This window comes from Eschrichtius robustus, chromosome 10 (genome assembly GCF_028021215.1).
Source record: "Eschrichtius robustus isolate mEscRob2 chromosome 10, mEscRob2.pri, whole genome shotgun sequence".
In the NCBI taxonomy this organism is placed as follows: Eukaryota; Metazoa; Chordata; class Mammalia; order Artiodactyla; family Eschrichtiidae; genus Eschrichtius; species Eschrichtius robustus.
The window spans coordinates 42,790,498-42,818,482 of NC_090833.1; the positions used below are offsets into that span (position 1 = coordinate 42,790,498).

General features: G+C 40.7%; 1 protein-coding gene across 1 annotated transcript in view; it reads left to right on the forward strand.

The window, feature by feature from the left end:
• The window catches only part of GNA14 (G protein subunit alpha 14), a 193,251-nt gene that overhangs the window by 96,570 nt on the left and 68,696 nt on the right, over positions 1-27,985 (forward strand). The window contains exon 2 of the mRNA XM_068553895.1: positions 4,232-4,416. Coding sequence (XP_068409996.1) covers positions 4,232-4,416 — 185 coding nt within the window. The remainder of the gene's footprint in view (positions 1-4,231; positions 4,417-27,985) is intronic.

Sequence of the window (27,985 nt, forward strand, 5' to 3'; positions counted from 1 at the left end):
TCTAATCTGATTCAGGATTCCGGACCAAGCTCTGACCGTATAGGGTCTTCCCACAGGTCCTCAGTTATCCCACGAGGTCTTGGCAGCCAAGAGTCATCACGAAGCTGGTCTCATCACAATCATCTTTCGACAATTCGTATGTCACTTTTCTGCAGTTGTCTGTGATATAAGACCAATGGGGGAAAACTGACTTCTCATGTTTGTTCTATTCATTCCTTCATTTAGTCATTTTTTGAGAGCTGACTATATGGCAGGCACAGTGTTCGTGGTACCCAAATGCGTGACTCCCAAGCCTTACCCTTCCTGGACTTAGGGTGTAGCAAGAGACATATCTGCAAACAAGCAGTTAGGGGATGGGCCCCACTGGGGTGTCCACAGGCACTTTGAGAGCTTAAAGGGGGCAAGCCTAACTGTTGGGGGGATGAAGGGGAAGAAAATTCCTTTCGGGGGGTGTTATTTGTGTTGAACCTTGAAGCCTAAGGCTTTAGCAGCCCGCTTGCTAGCCGCAGCCCTGAATTTGCATCAGCTTTGCCCTGTTTGCTGACTCACAGTTTCCTTGTCTCTGACTTGGGAAGACAGCGCCCACCTTTCCCGTCTCTGGAGGTAGAAGTAAGGCAACAGGGAGGCTTGTGTGGCTGTGAGGACACTCACCTGTCGGGAGGTTCTTCTTCATGCCCCAACAGTGTGCACCTGCAAGACGGTGGGTGTGCCTGGGCTTAGGGTTCAGTGTGTGGCTGTGAACTTCCCATCTGTCCTCATTAGACCAGTAGGACTAAGTCCATTTGGTCATGATCCCGATGTTCTTCTCTGATAGGAGAAGTCTGCATTAGAGTCTGATTGAGTAAATCCCCTCTTTCTCTTGCTGACTGTGTGCACTTGCTGAGATCACTGAACAGTATGAGCCCCAGGTTTCTCATCTGTAGGATAAAGATGGCGGTAATAGTTCATACCTCGTGGGTTGGTTGTGAGGATCAAAGGAGATAATGTGTGTAGAGTACCAGGCACAGTGTGACTCTCTAACAGTCACCATTATTAGGACTGGGGAGTAACCAGGAAAGAGTCACAGAGAATCAGGATAAGGCTCCTGCTTGGCCATTTTCATGGTGGTTCCTGCCATGGTTGAGGTCACTGCTACCCACATAGCACACTGGGTGGTTGAGAGAGGATGAGCCACCTCTTTTCCTATTTGTGGGTAGTGAAGGCAGCTGAGATTGGATGAATTCCTTATCACTAGCATGTGTTCAAAATACTTTCAATTCAATAATATTATTCAAGATTTAAAAAGGAAGGAGGGCTTCCCTGGTGGCGCAGTGGTTAAGAATCCGCCTGCCAATGCAGGGGACACAGGTTTGATCCCTGGTCCGGGAAGATCCCACATGCTGTGGAGCAACTAAGCCTGTGCGCCACAACTACTGAGCCTGCGCTCGAGAGCCCACGAGCCACTACTACTGAGCCCACGTGCCACAACTACTGAAACTCGCGCGCCTAGAGCCCGTGCTCTGCAACAAGAGAAGCCACCGCAATGAGAAGCCCACGCAATGCAATGAAGAGTAGCCCCCGCTTGCTGCAACTAGAGAAAGCCCGCATGCAGCAAAGACCCAATGCAGACAAAAATAAATAAATTAAAATAAATAAATAAATAAATAATCAGGGTCTTTAAAAAAAAAAAAGAAAGAAGAAGAAGGAAATGCTGTCCCAGGCTACAACATGAATGAACCTTGAGGGTATTATGCTAAGTGATATAAGCCAGTCACAAAAAGACAAATACTGTGTGATTCCCCTTATATGAGGTACCCAGAGTGGTCAGATTCTTATCTAAGAAAGTAGAAAGGTGGCTGGGGGGAGGGAGGACTGGGGAGTTGTTTAATGGGTATGGAGTTTCAGTTCTGCAGGATGAAAAGGGTTCTGGAGATTGCACAACAATGTGACTATACTTAACACTTCTGAACTGTATACCTACAAATCATGAAGATGGTAAATTTTGCTGTTTGTGTTTTATCACAATTTTATAAAAGCTTAATAAGCTTGTGCCAAGCGTAAGGCATTATACCTGGCCCAAGGGGAGGCAGTGTGAATAAAAACAAATATGGCCCCTGTCTCCCCTTATGAAACTTACAGGCTGGTAGGGGAGGTATATGTCAAAGGAAGAATGACATTAATGGGCAAAAGTGCAGCTGGAACAGGTGCTCCAACCAGAAGTTCGTGGTACCCTGAGAACCTAGAGTATGGAGACTTGACCTCGTCAGGCAGACCAGGCCAGGTGAAGAGCAGCAGTGAGAAGGATGAAGGAAGACCATCCCAGGAACGTGCGAAGCATGAGCCAAGGCTGCAACAAGGAGGGCAGTGTGGCTCGAGTGCAGAGGGAGGAGGAAAGCGTGTTGTGAGAAAAGGCTGGCCAAGACGGAGGGGCCAGACCACGCGGCCTTGTTGGCCACAGTAGAGTTTTGTCTTTCTTCCTGAGCTGAGGGGAGGCCATTGAGGGTTTTGAGCTGAGGATGGGGAGACACATAGAAAAGCAGGTTTGTGTTTTGAAAAGATCAACCTGAAGGAACATTTTTTTTTTTCTTACAGGGAAAGATCTTATCAGATGCTAAGAGTTGTCTCAATTATTCACCTGGAAAAATTGATCGAGTCTCCTAGATGTTTCTCTGGGGCCTGATGTTCGCAGGGCCCCCGGCAAGAGTACAGATGGAGACCCACATCCCATAAGTCTAAATGGTTACAGGCAATAATCAAGCCAACAAACCATTATTAATATGTTCTATCCTCTTACCATGACAAATATCTCTTTATAACTAAAATGCCAAAAAAGATATGTACAACTATGGTTTTTAATATGACTAAGAGCCAACAAAGTATCAAAGGTGATTGAATTTAACTATAACTGCACTGTCTGGGTATTCTGTTGGGTCAATGAGATGTGGATATGTAATAGAATATTTTATAATTAATCCATCATTTCCTATTTCATAATTTTTGGCCTTCTTTATAGTAAAATCACGAATTATATTATTTTAATTAAGATTTTCATACAATTCGTGTTGTTTTAATAGAAATGCTGTTGATGACTTTTTTATAACAGGTATATTGAATATGTATTGTATATATATTCGTATATATGCAGTTCACCCATTTGAAGAATCCAACTTTTCTTGAGTCATTTTAGTTCTGAGATCATTTTCATTAATTCCAATTTGAAGAAACTTTGCCCTACTGAGATCATATCAACCTGAATTGTTAAAAAAACTTCTTTAAAGCAATACTTGGATTTGAAAATGAACCATAAATATAGTATATTATGTTCCAAACATGGTAATGGGATCTCTTAGATAAACTATCTTTATCACAAAAAATATTAGAAAGAAAATATTTTAATTCCATCACACAAATATCTATCACTTACGCTGCAACTTTTCCTGTCTATTCAAACAATATCTCAATCTAATATTAATGTAAAGCCCTGGCATCATGTTTCACACATATTATCTGGACATCTATGCAAATTTAAGAGCAATAGGAATGGTTTGATGTTGTAAAATGTTCCTTGGCTGCCATGTGCAAGTGTTGTGAGTTTGGAGGACCTCCTGAACTACAAATTGGAATATGAGGAGGGGGAAGAATATAGACATTTGGTACAGCTGGGGATGGTGCTTCATTGTGCGAGGATGCATTGTATTCATGTATTTGAAAGAAAGGAATTGACAAGTTCATTAGCCTTTTCTCACATCCAGGTGTTTCTGCTGCTCAAACCCTCCCTGCACTGAAGCAGCCCCCATCGCTGCCATGGCTGGTATTAGCAGTGGGGAAACCCTCGAATGTTTGGGGCTTTCAGACACGGATGCCAATTGTTTCGAGGTCATAGGGCAAGGGATGTCGGGGAGCAGTTCCCTGGGGCCTAAACAGAGTGAGTCACGAGAGCTGATGTTTAGGATTACTCCAAGTGACATGGACACTCATGTGTCCTTAATAAATTGTGTGTGTGTGTGGGTGTGTGATATTTGTGGACTTCTAAAGCACAGGGTCCAGGGTGGGGACCCCTCTGCCCAGGGGTTTAGGATGGCGCTACCTGCAGCCTAAACTTGCATAAGCGTTCGGCAGGCCCTTTCCAAATCCACCCCCATCAATTTACTAATCCGGATATTGACCAACACTGCCAGGAGGTACTTTCTTTCTCACTCTGTTCCTTTTAAAGACTGCTGACTGCGTTTTTCACTTGTTTTTGTCTTATTAGGAACTGGAGAAAGTGGCAAAAGCACCTTTATCAAGCAAATGAGAATCATCCATGGGTCTGGTTACAGCGACGAAGACAGAAAGGGGTTCACGAAGCTAGTTTACCAAAACATATTCACCGCCATGCAAGCCATGATCAGAGCCATGGATACCCTGAGGATACAGTACGTGTGTGAACAGAATAAGGTAACATGCTTAAGAGTGTTGGACCCATTTGTGAATGCATGCTCTCCTCCTCTGGTTAGCATATGTATCTGAACTAAAGGGTTTACTGCGTGCTTCTTCCATCAGAGGCCAGAAGAAGCTCTTGAACTCAGATTCTGGGGTAGAGATACTCCAGAGGAGTGTGATGAATTTAGGAACAGCGCTGCAGTCTTATTTCTGCAGAAGCTCTAGCATAGTGGTAGCGTGGTGCTGCCCAGTGCAGAGCAATTCAGAAATGTGGGTAGTCATTCTGGTGACTTTTTTCAGATGCTGAGAAAAGGAAGACATACATATACATCTCCTCTTTCAGCTAAGATACCTGGTTAATTTCTTCATTGGAGCAGTGGAGATCTTGGGTTTACAATGGCCAACTTTCTAAGAATTCCCAGTCTTAGGAAAATGCCCTGCAGACTACTCAAAGAAGTCAGTGGGCTTTGTTTGTTTGTTTTGGGAGCTAGCCCTTCTTAGGAGCTAAGTGATGATTTATGAAGGGTAATGCTTGTGTTTCAACTAGCAGAGGACTCTCATAAAGTAATGGTATGAAGTTGCCATTTGCTTTCCTGTCACCATGGGTTATTTAAAATACATATCTGTTTAAGACTATAGGAAAATAATGAGGCAGGAGGGTGGGAGGAGGAGACAAATAATATTTTCTATGGTGTATTGGAATGTAAATCCATAGGAAAATACTATGTATAAGTTCATTAAGAATCTAAATGATAGAGTTGCTTTAAAATAATTGATACCAAGTTACAACATGACATGATGATAAAGAGAAAAGTTCTGTCTTGTTCTCTTGTGGATCAATTAAAAAGAATTTAGCTGCTCAAATGCCAGAATAGTGGTTTAAGTATGGACCTCAGGGACAACTTTATCATGAACTTGTGGCATCTGTGTTCATGTACATTATACAAAGAGTTTCAGAGCAATCAATCTAATTTTTTTTTTTATTACTCAGTGACTGGATTACATAGGAAAACTCAACGTGCACCAAATTTTAGATGTACCTTTACAGTGTGACTGCAACCTTGTGTCTTTACCACCATTTCCTTGCAGTCTTGAGGAAATGAAGGAATATAGCTTGCCTACAGCTTCAACAGTGTTATGCTGAAAAATGTGTGTGTGCATGTGTGACAGGCGGGAGGGGGGAGGGTGTTAGTGGTGGGAATTAGTCTTTAGTATATCTGATGCCAAGTAATATGAGAGGTGTCCTGAGCCACTGGGTGATTCTACAAGTGACTCTGATTCCTTTACACATTGGTTTTGAGTATATACTTTATATCTTTTTTAATGCATGCAATTAAAAAAATAATCACCCTTTACAAAGTATTTTAAAAATTAGGTCATCTGTGGAAATTTAGGATTATTTCAGAGAAGAGGTATGTCAGGAACGTCCTTGCGGTAATTTTAATCTACTTTCCTCCTTTGTAAAAGGCATTTTTTTCCCCAGTCATAGTGGGGTGACTGGGGAAAGCTTGGAATTTAGGGATGGATTCATAAACAGGCCTATTGGGAAGAAAAGGCTCAAATATAAGTCAGTTCTGCTTATCTTGGCAACATGTGTTTGTAAAAACCTGATCAGATTTAGTAATCAAGGGCCCTGGGTTTTTGTTTGGTTTTCCCTCGAGGTCTTCTAGAGGAACTCTGAGTTTATATTTCAAACAAAAAGGTTTTATGGGATTTGACATTGCTCCACTTTCTTGTGGTCTCTTGATCCGAATTCTTTCTCATAAGGCCATGTCCCCTTGCCCACTAATCTGCATTAGTTTCCTCCAGCTGCCATAACAAAGCACTTCAAACTGGTGGCTTAAAACAGAGATTTCTTCCTTCACATTTCTGAAGCCTGGAAGTGTGAAATCAGGGGCTTGGTTCCACCCGGAGGCTCTGAGAGAGGCTCTGTTCCATGCTGCTCTCCTGGTTTCTGATGGTTGCTGGCAATCCTTGGTGTCCTTTGGCTTGTAGATGCTTCCATCCAGTCCCTGACTGTGTCTTCCCACAGAGCTCTCCCCTCTGTATCTCTGTGCTCACATGGTGTTCTCCTCTCTGTGTCCAAACCTCCCTCTTCCCATGAGGACAGCAGTCATTGGGTTAGAGCCCATCCTAATCCAGTATGACCTCATCATAGCTTGATTATGTCTACAAAGACCCTATTTCCCAATAAAGTTACTTTCTGAGATTTGGGGTTTTCATGAATTTCAAGGCAACACTATTCAACCCAGTACAGTCTGCCCTCTGCCCCAACCCCCCAAAGAATGTCCAGCCTATAAGCAAAATACATTCACCCCATTCTAATATCCCCCAAAGATTTAACCCTAAAAACAGCATCAACTCCAAGTCTCAAATCTGATCTAAATATCAACTCAAACGGTCCCCAATCTCATCATTTAAATACTCTAAATCAGGTATGGGTGAGACTCTGGATATGGTCCATCCAGGAGCAGAATTCCTCTCCTTTCACACACCTGTGAAACTAGGAAATGAGTCAGTAGTACCTCTGTCTCCTCATTTGCTGTCTCTGGCTCCATTCTCAATTCCTTCTTTCTACTTCAAGTACCTGCATTCATGCTTTATAAACTTCCTCTTATCCCTCAAACATATGCCAGGGATGAACCACATAGTGACATGGCTTAAGGAGAGGCAAAAGGTTGAGTAGAAAGATCACTGGATTGGTTCCCCCAAGCCTGGGCTCTGCTCATGGCTCACCTGTGGGTCTCAGGCGGGAGTCAGCAAACTTTTTCTATAAAGGGCCAGAGAGGAAATATTTTCGGCTTTGAGGGCCATACAGTCTCTGTTGCAATTACTCAGCTCTGCTGTTGTACAAAACCAGGCATGGGTAATGCCTAAACGAATGAGTGAGGCTTGCTTATAAACTCTGTTTGCAAAATGTGAAAATTATTCTTAACTCACGGGCCAAACAAAAAAAGGCCAAGAGTGGATTTAGTCCATGGTCTGGAGTTTGCTGACTCAGTCCTAGGGGAAGCCGTGTAACCTCTCTGGTCTTGAATTTTCTTGTCTGTTAAATGCAGACAGCACATGCTCTGTCTACTTCATAAGCTAACATGAGCAAAAGGAAGTGCTTTACAAATTAAATGGCACTGGAAAATAGAAGGTTATTATTGGGGCAAGTTCAAAAGCCAAAAATGAACTCATTGTTTCTTCTGTTGATTGTTTAGGTCATTTTGATCGATTTCTTCTTTATTATTTTCTGAATAATTTTCTCTGTGGGCTAGTCCTGATTCCAAATGTGAAACTATAACAAAGTACCCTTCTTAGGTCATAAAATGATAAAATGATTAGTGCTGTAGGAGTTTAAGTAATTACTTAAGAAGCATGATCTATGTCTTCCTTTTAAAAAAAATTTACTTATTTTATTTATTTATTTTTGGCTGCATTGGGTCTTCATTGCTGCGCATGGGCTTTCTCTAGTTGCGGCGAGCAGGAGCTACTCTTCGTTGCGGTGCGCGGGCTTCTCGTTGCGGTGGCTTCTCGTTGTGGAGCATGGGCTCTAGGCGCGCGGGCTTCAGTAGTTGTGGCACATGGGCTCAGTAGTTGTGGCTCGTGGGCTCTAGAGGGCAGGCTCAGTAGTTGTGGTGCATGGGCTTAGTTTCTCCACAGCATGTGGGATCTTCCTGGACCAGGGCTCAAACCCGTGTCCCCTGCATTGGCAGGCGGATTCTTAACCACTGCACCACCAGCGAAGCCCATGTCTTCTTTACAAAGTATTGCTTCATTTAAAACAATTGACTAGTTAAGTCAAGGATGAACAAACCTAATTAGCTTTTCTTTTCAGTCCTTCCCTCGCTGCTTATTCCATTATTTGATTTTTTTCAGAGCTAGACACTTTCTTAAAAGTCTGTAGAAGGGAATTAAGAGTGATTTTAGAGGGTTTTATTTTAAATGTTAGCAAGATTATTGGTCAGCCAGGTTGTTGAAAATCTTTGCCTATTACTTGACAGGCTATTTTTGAAAGGAAATTTATCAGAAATTTAGTAGCGTTCAGTTTTTAACCATGTTTTAACCAACATGTTTTTTCAATTAAGATTTAGCCTTGAAGATTATTTTCTTATACATTGCCTACTTTTTTTAAAGAAATTATTCATATGTATTCACTCACTCTGTTGATAAGCCTTAATTTTTGTGTCTCTCAAGAATGTCGTGAGCACATATTAGAATTTATGACTTCTTGAATAAATACTACAGAGGCATTTGCTCGGTGTCAGGACTACTAAATTTGAATTAAGCTTATATCTTATGTTTCCTGGTGATGATTTCATGGAAATCTTCATATATTTTACTGTTTGTAGTGTCTCCAACTTGAGAAATTCTCTCTCTAGGTCTGTAGTGTGGTAAAGGAAATCTTATCCCCTTAAAGGTTCTGCAGAATAGGCTTGGATGATTTACGTACAGAATTTCCCAAGGGCAAAGGACAGCCCTGCCTAACTTTTCAAAAATGTTTGGTTCTGTATTCAGTGATCTCTAGAAAAAAAGTACAAGGTCTACAGGTTCTTTCGGTAGCTGACCCCAGCTTCTTACTTGCCCTCCTTCTTATAGGAGCTCTTCACCACACTGGGGTCACATCGTATTTGCATGTAACGTACACACATTTAATTGCAAGGGCTCATCGTAAGAACAAAGACAACATCTTAAAAAAGGAGAGTTAATAATTGAACAGTAAGAAGAGTATTTTGCCTGCCATTCCCCTCAAGTACTTAATTTGGAATTCGGTGTTTCTAGAAGTGTGAGGTCTGAAATTTCCTTCAAGAAGCATCTTTCTCTTCTGCGAGAAGCTTTTACTGAATTCCAAGTCCCTCTTGAGGCAGTGGGCTTGGGCCCTGTAGCCACCTACAGCTCTTGAATGGCTGAATTTGGGAGGTTTAATTGACTCACAAGGTCTCTGCTGATTTTGTTTCAAGTTTTTCAGGTCCTTCATTTAGGTACACAGATGTCTGTGTCATCAGTTCCCTGTAGTGTCTTGAGTTTCAGCCCCTTGGATCGGGATCCGCCCTCTCCTGACTGCTGGATACATCAGGAACATGCAAAACAATGGTCCTCAGTCCCAGCTGCACATTGGGAGCTCTTGGGAGGCTTTTCTGCTGCCGCCCAGGGTACCAGCCCTGGAGAGTCGGGGCTAAGTATTCTTGGCACGCAGCCCGAGCTTTTGGATTGACTTTTAGAAGCCTCCCAGGTGATTCTGATTAGGCAGCCAAGTTTGAGAGCCACTGCTATGTGTATCTTAAGATTATCTGGAGGCGTTCAGTTCAGATTCTACTTTCTGATCAGCCTTTCCATAGAGGAGAGGGAGACTTCTGGTGATCTCTTGCATGGGATGACCTAATCAATCTTTATCCAAAGGTAAATTGAGGGGCCAGCATTGAGGATGTTTGTTTAGTTCAGCAGTACCCGGGGGCGGGGAGGCCTTAGTGAGATGAGGTGATGGTAGCCGTGACGGCATCTCCAGGTGACATTTTTGAATTCAGGGCAGATTCTGTGTCTTTTCCTTCGAGTCTTGCAGGAGCCTAGCACAGCATCATGGCGAGAACTTCCAGGGATGGGGTGGGGGTCAGGGGGGAAGAAGGAGCTGCATTTCATTCTCTGGAGTTCACATTACTGGGCCTTCTCACCCTCCTTTTCCCGCTGTTGCTACACTGAAGTTATCGTTTCTTTTTGATCAGTAAAGAATCAGGGATGCAGGTTATATTGATAACATGCCCAAGGTATAGATATTGTTTGTAATAAACATACCTTACAATTTCATTTTGTGAATAGAGACATTATTAGGAAATTAAGTAGTTACATATTTTCACTCATCATTAATAGATATTTTTATTTATTGAGATGGTAATTCACTAGGTATAAAACGTAAACATCAAATATCCAACTTCACATTTAAGCAATAAAGTCAGGTATTTGCAGGTTAGGATTGCAGGAGAAGACATTTTCTAACACCAAAAAGAGCTTTGATCATGTCTCGTATCTGTGTATATTTAACTCTTCCAGCTTAACTTTTCATTTTCAGAAAGTAAGAGGCTGAAGTTCTAGAAGGGTCTGTTAAGGGTGCATGTGAGGAGATCAGGCACAGTTAAGTGAAAATGGTCAATTTATGTGGCTCCTTACAGAAGAGCTTCTCAGGGTTTGACATATGTTAAGACCCCCTTATTTTCTAATTTTAAAAACATCTGTTTAAATATACTTTTCAGTCCTACTTCCTCATCCAATCTGAAAAGTCATATTCTGCATGAGCCTCTGGGAACAGGGAGGCCAATGTTCAGCCTTTGGCTGTAGCCCAGGGTCACTGGTTCTCTGGCACATGGTAAACTCAGGCTCTTTCTTCCCATGTCCTATTGGATATTAAAAATCGTGTGGTGCATTTTTCTCCTTACTAAGAACTTGGAGTCCTAGCCAGTGTCATAACAACAACAAATTCTCCATCAAAATCCTAGGCTGGAGTTTTTCCATTTATGCTAATAGTTCTCTGATTAATCAATGTTGACTTCAGAGTAACAGTTGCTCAATCAGCGCTTGAAATGTAAGAGTTTGGAAAATGGGTTTGGAAAATGGGAAAGAATAGGATAAAAATGAGAAAGAACTGGTTTTCTGCTTAATCACCGTCACAAGTAAATCTGATCACCCACTACGCGTTGGGAGATGAGGAAGGTTTGGGGCCAGTGATGAGATTGATTTGACCATTGGAATGTTAATTTCTTCCCTTACCTCACGACTAGGTATGAACCTACCATCCATCTAACATGTGAAGTATTTTCCTTGAGTCTTAAGTTGCATGCAACTTTGTTGCTATCTTAAAATACAAAGGGGAACACGTGAAATATCCTCACAATTCAAAACTCTTTAACAAAAGCTAGAATCATGGTCGGTGATGCTAGCAAAATTCTTTTTTAAAAAAGTCTTTTTGAAATACAGTTGATTTGCAACATTGTATTTAATTTCTGCTGTACAGCAAAGTGACTCAGTTATATATATATATATATATATATATATATATATATATATTGGGTGGGCCAAAAAGTTCATTCGGTTAGTGAATACGTTGTTCAATAAAGTTCTTCGTCAAAATGAAAAATGTCTACTTAAAACCGAACGAACTTTTTGGCCCACCCAATATATATACACTTTTTCATATTCTTTTCCATTATGGTTTATCACAGGATACTGAATACAGTTCCCTGTGCTATACAGTAGGACACTGTTGTTTATCCATGAAAATTCTTGTTAGATCTGAAGTCCTTCACAATTTGCTTCCTTTTCATGGCAGAGCTGCACTCTCATTTTCTGATGGTAGAGAGGTAACAGGTGTGTTAATGCTACTCTCTTCTCAGCCCTGCCTTTTCTTATCACCCAGTTTCTTCACTGATGAATGAATGCCATAAACATGTGCCAAGAGGTAAATTAATCCCCGGTTTGTTTTGGAGTCCTGCCAAGAGAATCATCAGTTCACCTGGTTTTATTGAATTGTGAGGTAGATTTTCTTATTAACTGGTTAATAAACTCTGCAGTATTATCCTAGCAAAGCATTCTAGAAAGCATCCCCTATTAAGAACTTTTTTTTTTTATTCAGGTGGGAGCTCAAATGGGATACAGTAACTAATCCAACAGAAACAAATAGTTAAAAGGTTTGTGTTTGTGTGTCTGTGTGCATGTGTGGGTGTGTATGTGCGAGTGAGTGGGCGTATTCACCAGTCAACCCGCCTTCAGAGTTAAAACCATATACATTAGAAGCCAGAACAGTTGGCTTTTTAAATTTTCATTGACTCTTCTTTTTGGAAGCTCAGATGTTTCCAGGGAGCTTTGAGACATTGCATCTTGTGTACTTCACCGTGATTTCTTTTTCCTTTTAATTTTTATTTTATATTTGGAGGATTTACGATGTTGTGTTGGTTTCAGGTATACAGTAAAGTTATTCAGTTATACATATACATATATCTATTCTTTTTCATATATCTATATGAAATAGATACATATACCTATTTTCTTTTCCCATATAGGTTATTATAGAGTATTGAGTAGAGTCCCCTGTGCTATACAGTAGGTCCTTGTTGATTATTTACTTTATATATAGTAGTGTGTCTGTGTTCATCCCAGCCTCCTAATTTATCCCTCCCCCACACCTTTCATCTTTGGTTACCGTAAGTTTGTTTTCTAAGTCTATGAGTCTGTTTCAGTTTTGTAAATAAGTTCATTTGTACCCTTTTTTAGATTCCACATATAAGCGATACCATGTTATTTGTCTTTCTCTGTCTGACTTACTTTACTCAGTATGACCATCTCTAGGTCCATCCATGTTGCTGCAAATGGCATTATTTTGTTCTTTTTTAGGGCTAAGTAATATTCCATTGTATCTATGTACCACATCTTTATCCATTCCTCTGTTGATGGACATTTAGGTTGCTTCCGTGTCCTGGCTGTTGTACTGCAATGAACATTGGGGTGCACATATCTTTTCAAATTATGGCTTTCTCCGGGTGAACCTTCATACTGTTCTCTATAGTGACTGCACCAAATTACATTCCCACCAACAGCATAGGAGGGTTCCCTTTTCTCCACACCCTCTCCAGCATTTATTGTTTGTAGACTGTTTGATGATGGCCATTCTGACCCATGTGAGGTGATACCTCATTGTAGTTTTGATTTTCATTTCTCTAATAATTAGTGATGTTGAGCATCTTTTCATGTGCTTTTTGGCCATCTGTATGTCTTCTTTGGAGAAATGTCTATTAAGGTCTTCTGTCCAATTTTGATTGTTTTTTTTGTTTGTTTGTTTTTTTTGCTGTTGAGCTGCATGAGCTGTTTGTATATTTTGGAGATAAATCCCTTGTTGGTCACATAGTTTGCGAATATTTTCTTCCATTCTGTGCATTAGCTTTTCAGTTTGTTTATGGTGTCCTTTGCTGTGCAAAAGCTCTTAATTTTAATTAGGTCCCATTTGTTTATTTTTGTTTTTATTTTCATTACTCTAGGAAGTGGATCCAAAAAAGATACTGCTGCGATTTATGTCAAAGAGTGTTCTGCTTATGTTTTCCTCCAAGAGTTTTATAGTGTCCGGCCTTACATTTAGGTCTTTAATCCATTTTGAGTTTATTTTTGTGTTGGTGTTAGAGAGTGTTCTAATTTCATTTTTTTTTTTTTGCATGTAGCTGTCCAGTTTTCCCAGCACCACTTATTGAAGAGACTGTCTTTTCTCCATTGCATGTTCTTGCCTCCTTTGTTGTAGATTAATTGACCATAGGTGTGTGGGTTTATTTCTGGGCTTCTAGTCACCTTGATTTCTGACACTTAAAACTCTGTCAGATTTAATTAAATATGATCTAAAGTGACATAAAATAGCTTTCACATTGTTACTATTGCTTTGTATCTTCCCTAAATTAAATTTTAAATATTTTGGCATTTTTTTATCTGTAACTAGAAGTAAAGATATGGGCACATTTAAGTTGGCCATTTATGAAATCTGGTTAGAAAATTGTTTGCTTTTGTGTGTGAGTGCATAAAGAATAGAAAGTTGACTAATTTTTCTAGATTCTCTTTTTTTTAAAGTCACAACTAATCTAGTCTTTTAATCATTTCAATAGTTAAGGTGGAGCTAGTTGCAAAAAGGTTGAGGATGATAGGAATAACTTTGTATTTTAGGTGCCTCAAAGTTCTCTCCCTTTCATTTACACTGAGAGCTCCAGTGGTTGAATGATGGCATTTGTGGGAGGCCATCATGATTGACCAGTGGCCACCAATTCTCCCCAAGACCCTAAACTCTTCCCCCTCCTGTTGTATCTTTGCTTTGTATTGACATGGAATGTCTTTCCTATTGAACTGTGTGGAGGCTTCACTTTGGGGTTTAATCATCATTTATCATTATTATCATGCATGTATCATTATTATCATGCATGATCATCATGATTTGCATCAGTCCATATGTAGAGCCCTAACAATGTTAGTAATTACAAGGAAGTCTTTCCAAGTTCAAGTTAGTTCTTGGTGTAGTAGAATGAGACAATGGCTGACATAAATTTGAATTCCTGTCCTGCCTGTCATTTACATCCTCAACAGCCTTGGGCCGATCACCAACGCTCTCAGTCTTTGTATTTCCTTCCTTAAGTGAGGGCTGTGTTGGCTCCCTGTGATATTACAAAATTTAAACATGTGAGTAACCTACCTTCAGAAGCAAAAAATTATATTTTGCTGTGTCCTAAACAGGTTTCTTTTTTCAGCAAAATTTTATTTTTTGTCACTTTGTCTTATCAACTTCTTCATTAATAAGACACTACACCCAGTACAGTGTTACATATAGTATGTCAACATAGGCTATTTTATTTCATATAATCCAGGAGTTCTTTTCGGACACAGTAGAAAGTACCAGAATAAGAAACAGAAAGACACATATATCAGACTCACAGTGAGTAATCCATGCTCCAGAATATATAGGGTTTGCAGATGTGTCCTTGCCCCCTTCCTAAGGATAATACCAATTTTTAGGTTTCAAAAGAATGAATCGAATGAATGAATGAATGAATGAGTGGTCCTCCTTCCTGCAGATGCTGGCATCTGCATCTCCTGCATCTACTCTCACATTTCACCGTGAGGACAAGCATCTGTGGACAAGAACATCCCTCACAGAAATCTCGGGTCAGAAGGACAGAAAGATGAGGCAGAATTCATGCAGTGTCTTTCAAGTTGCTTGATTTCCTTAAATTTTTTTAAATGACAAGGTTAAAGGATTGGAGAAGAATCTTCCTTAAATTGTCAACTGAAAAAAAAATGCACAACATGAGAGCTGTGAGTTAAATTGTATTTGGGGGCAAATTGAGGACTATAGCCTAGAAGACAGCATTTCAGATAGCTCTGAGAAGCTGCTTCAGAGAGGCAGGGGGGAAGGTCAGTATATATGTGATTTTGGTGAAGGGAGGTATACATGCAATCAAGCACACACTTTTTGCAGAAGGCTGCTGCTAGTCACAAGGAACAGACGTCATCATGAAGGATTATAGTGCTTTTCTAGATATGAGGAGATGCAAGAATTGGGCTCATAAAATCTGCTGAAAATATTTAACTATCTGAAGACCTGTTCTGCCAGTTTTTCCCAGAACACAAAGTGCCTCATTCCTGATCTCTGCCCTGAACTCCTTTCAGGGGTGTTGAAGGTCAGCAGCGGTAGCAGCTCACGATTTAATCCTTGTAGAGATAGGTGGCAAGTGCCAATTTGTAGTTGGTAAAAATGATGCGATTTCTGGTGATTTCTTCACTCCCTCCCTCAAAGAGAAATGTCCAGGCTGGCCCAGGCAGTTGGTGGCTCTGGCTGTCTACATCTGAGTCTAACGCAGGCACTGGACTTTGTTTCACGGGAAACCATGCTCTCCACCTTCTTATCTAGCAGGGACAAGTTATCACCATTGTAGTTAGAGTCGTTCAGTTTTATTTTTTTCTACTTGGCCAGAGATGACCCTTCTCACTGTCAGTAAAGGTGATAAATCACCCCTCCCTCCACTTGATTTGGATATGAAAATCTGCTTATGATAGTTCTGCATCCCTGCTTCCAGATGGGTGGTATTTCTGCCACTAGTGGTTAATGTGAATGGCTGATAATGCCTAACAGTCATTGCCACCTAGGAAACTTGGAGATGAAAACTCAACCCATAGCAATAGTAGGCACTTGATGTGTGTTTGTTTTATGGATAAAGTGAATGGTACAAGCTAAAAGTGTTCTCTAGATGAAAAGCTGGACCCAAGAGGAATTAAAATGGACAACCAGTCTGGAATCCTAGGGCTTTAAGAATCTAATGTTGCCTGGCTTTCCCTTGAAGCAGGATCCCCTGAGTGAAGGTCTCCCGGTGGCCCCCATGTCCTCACGGTGACTCTCCGCAACCCTCCCAGGGCGCATGCCACGTGCCTCTCTGAGTGGTTCTCTCTCCTGCGGTGGAGGCCGTGGCAGGGCTGTCTCTCTCAGCTCCCTCTGAGCTCCTCAAAGGCTCTCAGACCAAGGTGGTACCAAAAAAAAAAAAAAAACAAAAAAAATCTGCCTTTTGAATTCCAGGTGGACAGTATCAGAAATCTCAAGTTGTTCCATCATAGTTTTGGCATTAAAAACAAAACATACCCATCCAATAATACAGACCAGACAGGCTTTTCCTCTTCTTTTTTTTTCACAAGCATGCTGGCTGTGGCATCAGCGTCTCGGCCGCTCTTCTGTTCGCTCCTTCAGCTCCAAACACAGTCACCTGCTCTGTCTTGGCCCCAGTAATCCTGATGCTCCTTCAAGCCCAGGACCTTGCACATGCTCTTCTCTGCCCTCCCTTCCTCTCTTTGTCTAGCCAAGTCTTCCTTGGCCTCCACTAGAATGGAAGCTCCAGAAAGGTCAAGGACATGTCTGCTTTCGCACACCTTTGTAGCTCCAGCACTGAGATGCATGCAGGCCAGTTTGCCAAAAGACTATTCACTGAAGAACCAATTTCTGGGGCAAAGGAATCTGAGTTTTTGGGAGCCCTCACAGGTGAGCTTAGGGCCACATTCTGGCCTCTCCCGACCTTGTCTCTGACAAACCCTCCAGCCTCATCTGCTCTCCCTGGTGGACCGGGTTTTCCAGTGCAGCCCATGCCCCTTTGTTGGCTCATGCTTTTCATCCCGACAGCCGTTTCCTCTGCACTCATAGATAGCTAACTTGGTTTATTCATCTTGAATAAGGTATCCAGTACCGTAGTTTCTTTAACGCCCTCCTCCTTCCATCCTCCCTGCGGTGAGTGAGGCACTCTTTCCAGTGTACCCATAACACCTTGCATTAAAATTATTTATGCACCTCTTCCGCTTTAATCTAGGAGTTCTTTGAGATTGGGAATCGTGTCCGGGGATCTCTACATCCCTCTGGGCTCAATAATTGTTAGTGAAGTGACATTAAAGCCCTGTGTGAAGATATCATGAATCCATAGCTGCCTGTGAGCTTTGTCCAGGGGGTGAAATCCACAATCTCAGAGGATCTGAGCTGTTCTTACATGATATATTTTTGCACTCCTTACCTTTGGGATTGTGACAATGGGCAGAAAGAACAGAGAGTCTACATGACCATGTTTTTCTTTTTCTGAGAAATATTGGGCAATTGGAAATAATGCTTCTGAGTTGCAGGATGATCAAGAAGCCTTGCAGAGTCATGGGGCTCAAAATTCATTGCAAGAAGCTTGGGACTGGGCACGTTCAGCCCTTGGGATGTGTTTGGTGAACTGCAAACGTACTCCGGCTGTGAGAGCTGGGTCAATGGTAATGACTCTTTTCAAGCTGAATCACCAGGCAGCTGTTTTGGAATCCCACAGGGCTAAAAAAAAAAAAAAAAAAAAAAAATGGTGCTGTAGGAAGAATGGCTTGTTGATGAGCTAGAAGAGAAACTCAGTAAATAACCCTCTTCAACAACCAAGTTCTAAAGTAATTGAGAAATAAGACAAAGAAATAGGCGTATGATGACCAAGGTATCATGTTTGTTATTTCGAAAGCTAAGGATAGAGAAGGTGGCCCATAACTAAGGCAGGTCACCTTTCTAATACTGAATCCAGAATGTGATAGACTGACCCATAAGGTCATCATTAGCTCTGGGAGACCCCAGGCCTCACCCACAGGGGCAGGCCTCTAACAGCATAGAAGAGAGGAAGGGGCAGAGGCCGGGAGTGTTACTCTGCTGATATACCTCCACGTGGAGAGTGGCGGGTGTGTCACCAGTGTCATAGCATGTGTCACAGGCCCTCTCTTCCGTGCTTAGTTAGCTCCCTAAGGGCGGGGACTATATATACTTCTGGACACTAACATGAGTGTGAATCTGTGCCAGGTTTTATTGAAGATATACCCTTTTATCTTAAGCAATTCTTCAGTGTAGGGGCTGTCCGTTGCCCCCACTTCAGAGATTTGGAAACTGAGGTTTATGGAGGTTAAATGATGTCCCCAAGATCACGCAGGTGTTGTGTGTCAGAGCTGGAAGCTGAACCCAGGCACCTTCCCAGGCTGTTAACCTCTATGCTTCGAGCTTCTCTATGTTCATATAAGGCCATGTGCACTGGGAGGTCCTAGGTCCTCACTTACAGTTAATTATGAAAGCAGTAAAGGATGTGAAAGGAGAGTTCTCTGTCTCGAAATCTCTGTTCCTGGCCACTCTCATTAATTCCTTGTTCCCTGGCTGGAATCCAACCAGCTTACACAACTGTCAGTCTTATCTCTATCTGTATTTATACAAAGGGGTCAGGCAATTAAAAAAACCCAGAAATATCAGGATGTTAGTACATCTGTTGGATGAAGTTTAAGGATTGGAGAGCTTTCTGTTAAGTGGATTTGAAATGGTTGCCTGGAGAATATATTTTTAAATTTTATTTCCCTAGATGAGAGAACTAAACAAGCCAGAGATGATTTCAAATTTATTTTGCAAATTGAAACAATCAAAACATAACAGTGACCTTCAAACCAGTGCCAGAGAGTCAGGAAAGATCAAATAAAATCTGAAGAATATATTCTGATAGCGGCGTAAATGGGGCTCATTTTGGCTTTGATATTCTCCCTGGATTATATCTCAAGTGCAGTTATGTGTTTTAACTCGCTTTACTCCAGTCTATTCAGACTTCCAGATCTGCTCATGAGCTCGGTTTAATTCAGTTGGAAAAATCACAGGAGCAGAAAGAAGAGGGCTGTGAACATCTCCCCCAAAAGGCACACACACTTGCTGCACCTCCAAGTTCTCTGTCTCAGTGAAGAGCGGTCCCTGATTCCCAGCACCTTCAGTGAGCTGGCTCATGGGACCCATACAGAGAACGTGCATCTTCTGTATTCTGTGCAACTTTATGGACACTTTGACTGCCACTCTTGGGGTCTAAGAGTAAGGTCTGTTCTAGGTAGCAAAGAAGCAAAGAAACTGTGCCTTTGTGGCTAATTAGCTGGATAACTTGGACAAGCTACTGGCCTCTTTTTTTTTTTTTTTATCAGTCATCAGTTTTATACACATCAGTGTATACATGTCAATCCCAATCGCCCAATTCAGCACACCACCATCCCCGCCCCACCGCGGTTTTGCCCCCTTGGTGTCCATATGTTTGTTCTCTACATCTGTGTCTCAACTTCTGCCCTGCAAACCGGTTGATCTGTACCATTTTTCTAGGTTCCACATACATGCGTTAATATACGATATTTGTTTTTCTCTTTCTGACTTACTTCACTCTGTATGACAGTCTCTAGATCCATCCATGTCTCAACAAATGACTCAATTTCGTTCCTTTTATGGCTAATATTCCATTGTATATATGTACCACAACTTCTCTATCCATTCGTCCGTCGATGGGCATTTAGGTTGCTTCCATGACCTGGCTATTGTAAATAGTGCTGCAATGAACATTGGGGTGCAGGTGTCTTTTTGAATTATGGTTTTCTCTGGGTATATGCCCAGTAGTGAGATTGCTGGATCATAAGGTAGTTGTATTTTTAGTTATTTAAGGAACCTCCATATTGTTCTCCATAGTGACTCTATCAATTTACATTCCCACCAACAGTGCAAGAGGGTTCCCTTTTCTCCACACCCTCTCCAGCATTTGTTGTTTGTAGATTTTCTGATGATGATGCCCATTCTAACTGGTGTGAGGTGATACCTCATTGTAGTTTTGATTTGCATTTCTCTAATAATTAGTGATGTTCAGCATCTTTTCATGTGCTTCTTGGCCATCTGTATGTCTTCTTTGGAGAAATGTCTATTTAGGTCTTCTGCCCATTTTTGAATTGGGTTGTTTGTTTCTTTAATATTGAGCTGAATGAGCTGTTTATATATTTTGGAGATTAATCCTTTGTCCGTTGATTCATTTGCAAATATTTTCTCCCATTCTAAAGGTTGTCTTTTTGTCTTGTTTATGGTTTCCTTTGCTGTGCAAAAGCTTTGAAGTTTCATTAGGTCCCATTTGTTTATTTTTGTTTTTATTTCCATTACTCTAGGAGGTCGATCAAAAAAGATCTTGCTGTGATTTATGTCAAAGAGTGTTCTTTCTATGTTTTCCTCTAAGAGTTTTATAGTGTCCGGTCTTACATTTAGGTCTCGAACCCATTTTGAGTTTATTTTTGTGTATGGTGTTAGGGAGTGTTCTAATTTCATTCTTTTACATGTAGCTGCCCAGTTTTCCCAGCACCACTTATTGAAGAGACTATCTTTTCTCCACTGTGTATCTTTGCCTCCTTTGTCATAGATTAGTTGACCATAGGTGCATGAGTATATCTCTGGGCTTTCTATCTTGTTCCATTGATCTATGTTTCTGTTTTTGTGCCAGTACCATATTGTCTTGATTACTGTAGGTTTGTAGTATAGTCTGAAGTCAGGGAGTCTGATTCCTCCAGCTCTGTTTTTTTCCCTAAAGACTGCTTTGGCTCTTCGGGGTCTTTTGTGTCTCCATTGAATCTGTAGATTGCTTTGGGTAGTATAGTCATTTTCACAATATTGATTCTTCCAATCCAAGAACATGGTATATCTCTCCTTCTGTTTGTATCGTCTTTAATTTCTTTCATCAGTGTCTTATAGTTTTCTGCATACAGGTCTTTTGTCTCCCTAGGTAGGTTTATTCCTAGGTATTCTATTCTTTTTGTTGCAGTGGTAAATGGGAGTGTTTCCACAATTTCTCTTTCAGATTTTTCATCATTAGTGTATAGGAATGCAAGAGATTTCTGTGCATTAATTTTGTATCCTGCAACTTTACCAAATTCATTGATTAGCTCTCGTAGTTTTCTGGTGGCATTTTTAGGATTCTCTATGTATAGTGTCATGTCATCTGCAAACAGTGACAGTTTTACTTCTTCTTTTCCAATTTGTATTCCTTTTATTTCTTTTTCTTCTCTGATTGCTGTGGCTAGGACTTCCAAAACTATGTTGAATAATAGTGGTGAGAGTGGACATCCTTGTCTCGTTCCTGATCTTAGAGGCATTGCTAAGACTTTCAAAACTATGTTGAATAAGAGTGTTGAGAGTGGACATCCTTGTCTCGTTCCTGATGTTAAAGGAAGTGCTTTCAGTTTTTCACCATTGAGAACGATGTTTGCCGTGGGTTTGTCATGTATGGCCTTTATTATGTTGAGGTAGGTTCCCTCTATGCCCACTTTCTGGAGAGTTTTTATGATAAATGGGTGTTGAATTTTGTCAAAAGCTTTTTCTGCATCTATGGAGATGATCATATGGTTTTTATTCTTCCGTTTGTTAATATGGTGTATCACACTGACTGATTTGCATATATTGAAGAATCCTTGCATCCCTGGGATAAATCCCACTTGCTCATGGTATATGATCCTTTTAATGTGTTGTTGGATTCTGTTTGCTAGTATTTTGTTGAGGATTTTTGCATCTATATTCGTCAGTGACATTGGTCTGTAATTTTCTTTTTTTGTAGTATCTTTGTCTGGTTTTGGTATCAGGGTGATGGTGGCCTCATAGAATGAGTTTGGGAGTGTTCCTTCCTCTGCAATTGTTTGGAAGAGTTTGAGAAGGATGGGTGTTAGCTCTTCTCTAAATGTTTGATAGAATTCACCTGTGAAGCCATCTGGTCCTGGACTTCTGTTTGTTGGAAGATTTTAAATCACAGTTTCAATTTCATTACTTGTGATTGGTCTGTTCATATTTTCTGTTTCTTCCTGGTTCAGTCTTGGAAGGTTCTAAGAATTTGTCCATTTCTTCCAGGTTGTCCATTTTATTGGCATAGAGTTGCTTGTATTAGTCTCTTAGGATGCTTTGTATTTCTGCAGTGTCTGTTGTAACTTCTCCTTTTTCATTTCTGATTTTATTGATTTGAGCCCTCTCCCTCTTTTTCTTGATGAGTCTGGCTAATGGCTTATCAATTTTGTTTATCTTCTCAAAGAACCAGCTTTTAATTTTATTGATCTTTGCTATTGTTTTCTTTGTTTCTATTTCATTTATTTCCGCTCTGATCTTTATGATTTCTTTCCTTCTGCTAACTTTGGGTTTTGTCTGTTCTTCTTTCTCTAGTTCCTTTAGGTGTAAGGTTAGATTGTTTACTTGAGATTTTTCTTGTTTCTTTAGGTAGGCTTGTATAGCTATAAACTTCCCTCTTAGAACTGCTTTTGCTGCATCCCATAGGTTTTGGATCGTCGTGTTTTCATTGTAATTTGTCTCTAGGTATTTTTTGATTTCCTCTTTGATTTCTTCAGTGATCTCTTGGTTATTTAGTAACGTATTGTTTAGCCTCCATGTGTTTGTGTTTTTTACGTTTTTTTCCCTGTAATTGATTTCTAATCTCATAGCGTCGTGGTCAGAAAAGATGCTGGATATGATTTCAATTTTCTTAAATTTACTGAGGCTTGATTTGTGACCCAAGATGTGATCTATCCTGGAGAATGTTCCGTGCGCACTTGAGAAGAAAGTGTAATCTGCTGTTTTTGGATGGACTGTCCTATAAATATCAATTAAATCTATCTGGTCTATTGTGTCATTTAAAGCTTCTGTTTCCTTATTTCTTTGCATTTTGGATGATCTGTCCATTGTTGTAAGTGAGGTGTTAAAATCCCCCATATTATTGTGTTACTGTTGATTTCCTCTTTTATAGCTGTTAGCAGTTGCCTTATGTATTGAGGTGCTGCTATGTTGGGTGCATATATATTTATAATTGTTTTATCTTCTTCTTGGATTGATCCCTTGATCATTATGTAGTGTCCTTCCTTGTCTCTTGTAACATTCTTTATTTTAAAGTCTATTTTATCTGATATGAGTATAGCTACTCCAGCTTTCTTTTGATTTCCATTTGCATGGAATATCTTTTTCCATCCCCTCACTTTCAGTCTGTATGTGTCCCTAGGTCTGAAGTGGGTCTCTTGTAGACAGCATATATATGGGTCTTGTTTTTGTATCCATTCAGCAAGCCTGGGTCTCTTGGTTGGAGCATTTAATCCATTCACGTTTAAGGTAATTTTCGATATGTATGTTCCTATGACCATTTTCTTAATTGTTTTGGGTTTGTTTTTGTAGGTCCTTTTCTTCTCTTGTGTTTCCCACTTAGAGAAGTTCCTTTAGCATTTGTTGTAGAGCTGGTTTGGTGGTGCTGAATTCTCTTAGCTTTTGCTTGTCTGTAAAGCTTTTGATTTCTCCATCGAATCTGAATGAGATCCTTGCTGGGTAGAGTAATCTTGGTTTTAGGTTCCTCCCTTTCATCACTTTAAGTATATCATGCCACTCCCTCCTGGCTTGTAGAGTTTCTGCTGAGAAATCAGCTGTTAACCTTATGGGAGTTCCCTTGTATGTTTTTTGTCATTTTTCCCTTGCTGCTTTCAATAATTTTTCTTTGTCTTTTATTTTTGCCAATTTGATTACAATGTGTCTCGGCGTGTTTCTCCTTGGGTTTATCCTGCCTGGGACTCTCTGCGCTTCCTGGACTTGGGTGGCTATTTCCTTTCCCATGTTAGGGAAGTTTTCGACTATAATCTCTTCAAATATTTTCTCTGGCCCTTTCTCTCTCTCTTCTCCTTCTGGGACCCCTATAATGCGAATGTTGTTGCGTTTAATGTTGTCCCAGAGGTCTCTTAGGCTGTCTTCATTTCTTTTCATTCATTTTTCTTTAGTCTGTTCCGCAGCTGTGAATTCCACCATTCTGTCTTCCAGGTCACTTATCCGTTCTTCTGCCTCAGTTATTCTGCTATTGATTCCTTCTAGTGTAGTTTTCATTTCACTTATTGTATTGTTCATCTCTGTTTGTTTGCTCTTTAATTCTTCTAGGTCTTTGTTAAACATTTCTTGCATCTTCTCGACCTTTGCCTCCGTTCTTTTTCTGAGGTCCTGGGTCATCTTCACTATCATTATTCTGAATTCTTTTTCTGGCAGGTTGCCTATCTCCACTTCATTTAGTTGTTTTTCTGGGGTTTTATCTTGTTCCTTCGTCTGGTATATAGCCCTCTGCCTTTTCATCTTGTCTATCTTTCTGTGAACGTGGTTTTTGTTCCACAGGCTGCAGAATTGTAGTTTTTCTTGCTTCTGCTGTCTGCCCTCTGGTGGTTGAGGCTATCTAAGAGGCTTGATGGGAGGCTCTGATGGTGGGTAGAGCTGACTGTTGCTGTGGTGGTCAGAGCTCAGTAAAACTTTAATCCACTTCTTTTTTTTTTTTTTTAATAAGCAGATATTCATTTTTAATTATTATTTATTTATTTATTTATTTTTTGGCTGTGTTGGGTCTTCGTTTCTGTGCGAGGGCTTTCTCCAGTTGTGGCAAGCGGGGGCCACTCGTCATCGCGGTGCACAGACCTCTCACTGTCGTGGCCTCTCTTGTTGCGGAGCACAGGCTCCAGACGCGCAGGCTCCGTAGTTGTGGCTCATGGGCTTAGTTGCTCCGCGGCATGTGGGGTCTTCCCAGACCAGGGCTCGAACCCGTGTCCCCTGCATCGGCAGACAGATTCTCAGCCACTGTACCACCAGTGAAGCCCCAAGTTACTGGCCTCTTTAAACCTGCTTTCTTGTTTGTAAAATGAGGGAACTGGACTGGTGGATCTTTAAATTTCTGAATGGTAGAGGCATGGAGGACCCATCTTAGAACTGGAGAATAGCAAAGTGAGGACATTCTGGGATTTCAAAATGTTATGGTCAGCTTGGGAAGATTCTTTTAAGTTCTATTCTCTCCTGCCTAAGAAATAAACTTTTTTTTTGAGATAAAATGTCTAGTGCCCTGTGATCTTGGAGCTTGAGAGTCAACTCCACTAATAAGGAGACAATTTGGCCCTTTGCTGACTTTGGCTGGTTCTGAGACCATCTCCGCTACCCCCCAAGGGCTGGACTGATTCATCACTTATCATGTAATGTTTGAATCCTAGAGCATCTCCAGACAAGATGTCTCCTCTGTTCTCTCCCTCTTCTTTCCGTGGACACTTTTCAACTTAACTTCTGTCTGCTCTGAGAGCTACCTCCTAATTATATCCTAGGAGCCTGATATAGAAAAGGCCAAAGGGAACATTCCGTCTCTGTCTGCCTGGCTGTCCCAGGGGCGTCTTGGGTCGTGGAGGCTCACTCCTTGGTGAGGTGCCCAGAGGCCATCAACTGGGAACCGAAGCTAAATGTGCAACAGGACCCATGCGAGAGCAGTGTGCTTTGGCATAAGGACTGAGGGATATTCTTACTGTGTTCAGGCTCATCTGTTTAAATGTGATTAAACATTCTTGGTTAATATTGAAATAAAGTGCTCATTTCATCTAAAGTTCTGGTGAAGCAAAAGCCCTAAAATGTCAACCCAATGAGAATATATTCAAAGGGAGATTGATCCTGAATCCTACTCAAGAAGTATGATTATAGAGTCAGAGAATTTCAGAGCTTGAAAGAATGGTCAAGTATCCTCTAGCTCAACCCAGATCTTTTCTGTTTCTTGATAGTTTAGAGAAGCGAAGTCTAAAGAGTTTAAGTGATGTGCCCAAGGCAGGTTAGAAGGACTGGAAAGAATCTCAGTAGGGTTCTGTTTCATGTCAGTCTAGCAGGGATCTAAACATGAGGCTTCAAGTGAGGTTCTGAGGTTTGAAACATCACCTTGTCAGAAGTGAAGATCATAAATGGAGGAGGTGTCTGAAAAGCACTCTCTCTCTTTATTTTTCAGTTCATGCTTTATATAGATTGGGGCATTATTTTACCTTGTGCTTTTCAAATAACTTTTCCTCTGAAATTTTTAAAAGATTTCACAACTAGAAAATTGTTGAAAGAATAGCACAGTGAACACTCATACTCACTGCCAGTTGTTAATATTTTGTGATACTTTCCCTCTTTCGTTCCCTCCCTCCCTGCCTCTTTCTTTCCCTCCCTCCCTCCCTTTCCCTCTCCCTCTCTCTCTCTCTCTAGTTTTTTCCCACATGTATACACACACACACACACGCACACACACTTACTTTATCTTTATGTAAGTAAAAGTCAGCTGCAGGCATCAAGATGTCACCCTTAAGTACTTCAGCCAGAGTCTTCTCAGAGCCAGGGCATTCTCCTGTATAACCACAATCGCATTAGCACACCCAGCGAAGTTCACTTTGTAGCTTTAATATTATACAATATAAAATGCATATTCAAATGTCTCCATGTGCCCCCAATCTGTCCTTTATAGCCTCTCTTTCTTAATCCAGGAAGGAATCAAGCATTACATTTAGCCATCATCCTTATTCTCCTTTAAATTACAGCATCCCCCTACCTTTTAATTTTTGTCTTGAGTGACACTGACAGTTTAAAGGGTCTAGGCCAGTTGTCTTATAGAATGTCCCACAGTCAGGATTTGTATTTTTGTTTTCTTATTAGATTTAAACGTTTTGGCTGTAAAATGGTGCAGCCACCTTGGAAGATAGTCAGGCAGCTCCTCAAAAGGTTAAAACAGAGTTCCATATCACCCAACAATTCCTCTCTTAGGTATATACCCAAGAGAATTGAAAGCATATGTTCACACAAAGACCTGTAAATACATGTTCATAGCAGCATTATTCTAATAGAGAAAAAAGGGAGAGAAAACACAAATGTTCAACACAAATGAATGGATAAATAAAATGTGGCATATCCATATAACAGAATATTATTTGGCAATAAAAAGGAATGAAGTACTGATGCGTGCTACAATAAGCATGAAAACATTATGCTATATGAAAGAAGCCAGTCACAAAAAGCCACATTTTATAGAATTCCATTCATATGAAATTTCCAGAATAGGCAAATCCAGAGAGAGAGAGAGAGAGATTTGTGGTTGCCCAGGGGTGGGGGAATTGGGGGAAATGGAGAGTGACTGCTAATGGGTGTATGGTTTCTTTGGGGGGTGGTTAAAATATTCTAAAAATTGTAGTGATGGATGCACAGTTCTATGGATATACTAAAAGATTACTATTGACTTGTGCACTTTAAGTTGTAAATGATATGTGTATGCTATGTGAATTGTATCTCAATAAAATTGTTATTAGAAAATAAAGAATACTATGTGGTGACGTGTCCTCCCCATTGGGCACTTTAACAGCCACTTAATGCCAGTTTGTCCCACTGTTGTTGATGCTAAGTTTTGATCATTTGGATAACATGGCCCCTGTCAGATCTCACCATTGTGAAGGCATCTCTCGCCTTGAGATTAATAAGTAATCTGAAGGGTGACACTTGCCACTGTGTGGACATCCTGTTCTCCACCCATTAGTATCCTCTGGTGATCCTTGCCAGTAAGATCCTTTCCGTGGATGAATGCAAAATGATGATTTTTAATGGCCGTGTTTCTTACACTTATTAACTAGTGATTTTCTGTAGAGAAAGTATTCCTTCTTCCTCTTTTTAAAGATTCATTAAGCCTCAAAAAATTAAACAATTATCATATGACCCAGCAATTACGCTTCAGGGTATACACCCAAAAGAATTGGAAACAGGGACTCGCATACTTGTATGTTCATGGCAGCATTATTCACAATAGCCAAAAGGTGGGAGCAACACACATGTCCGTCCACAGATGAGTGGATAAACGAAATGTGACATATACAGACAATGGGATATTGTGCAGCCTTAAAAAGGAATGGAATTCTGACACATGCTACAATATAGGTGAACCTTGAACATGTTAGGCTGAGTAAAATGACG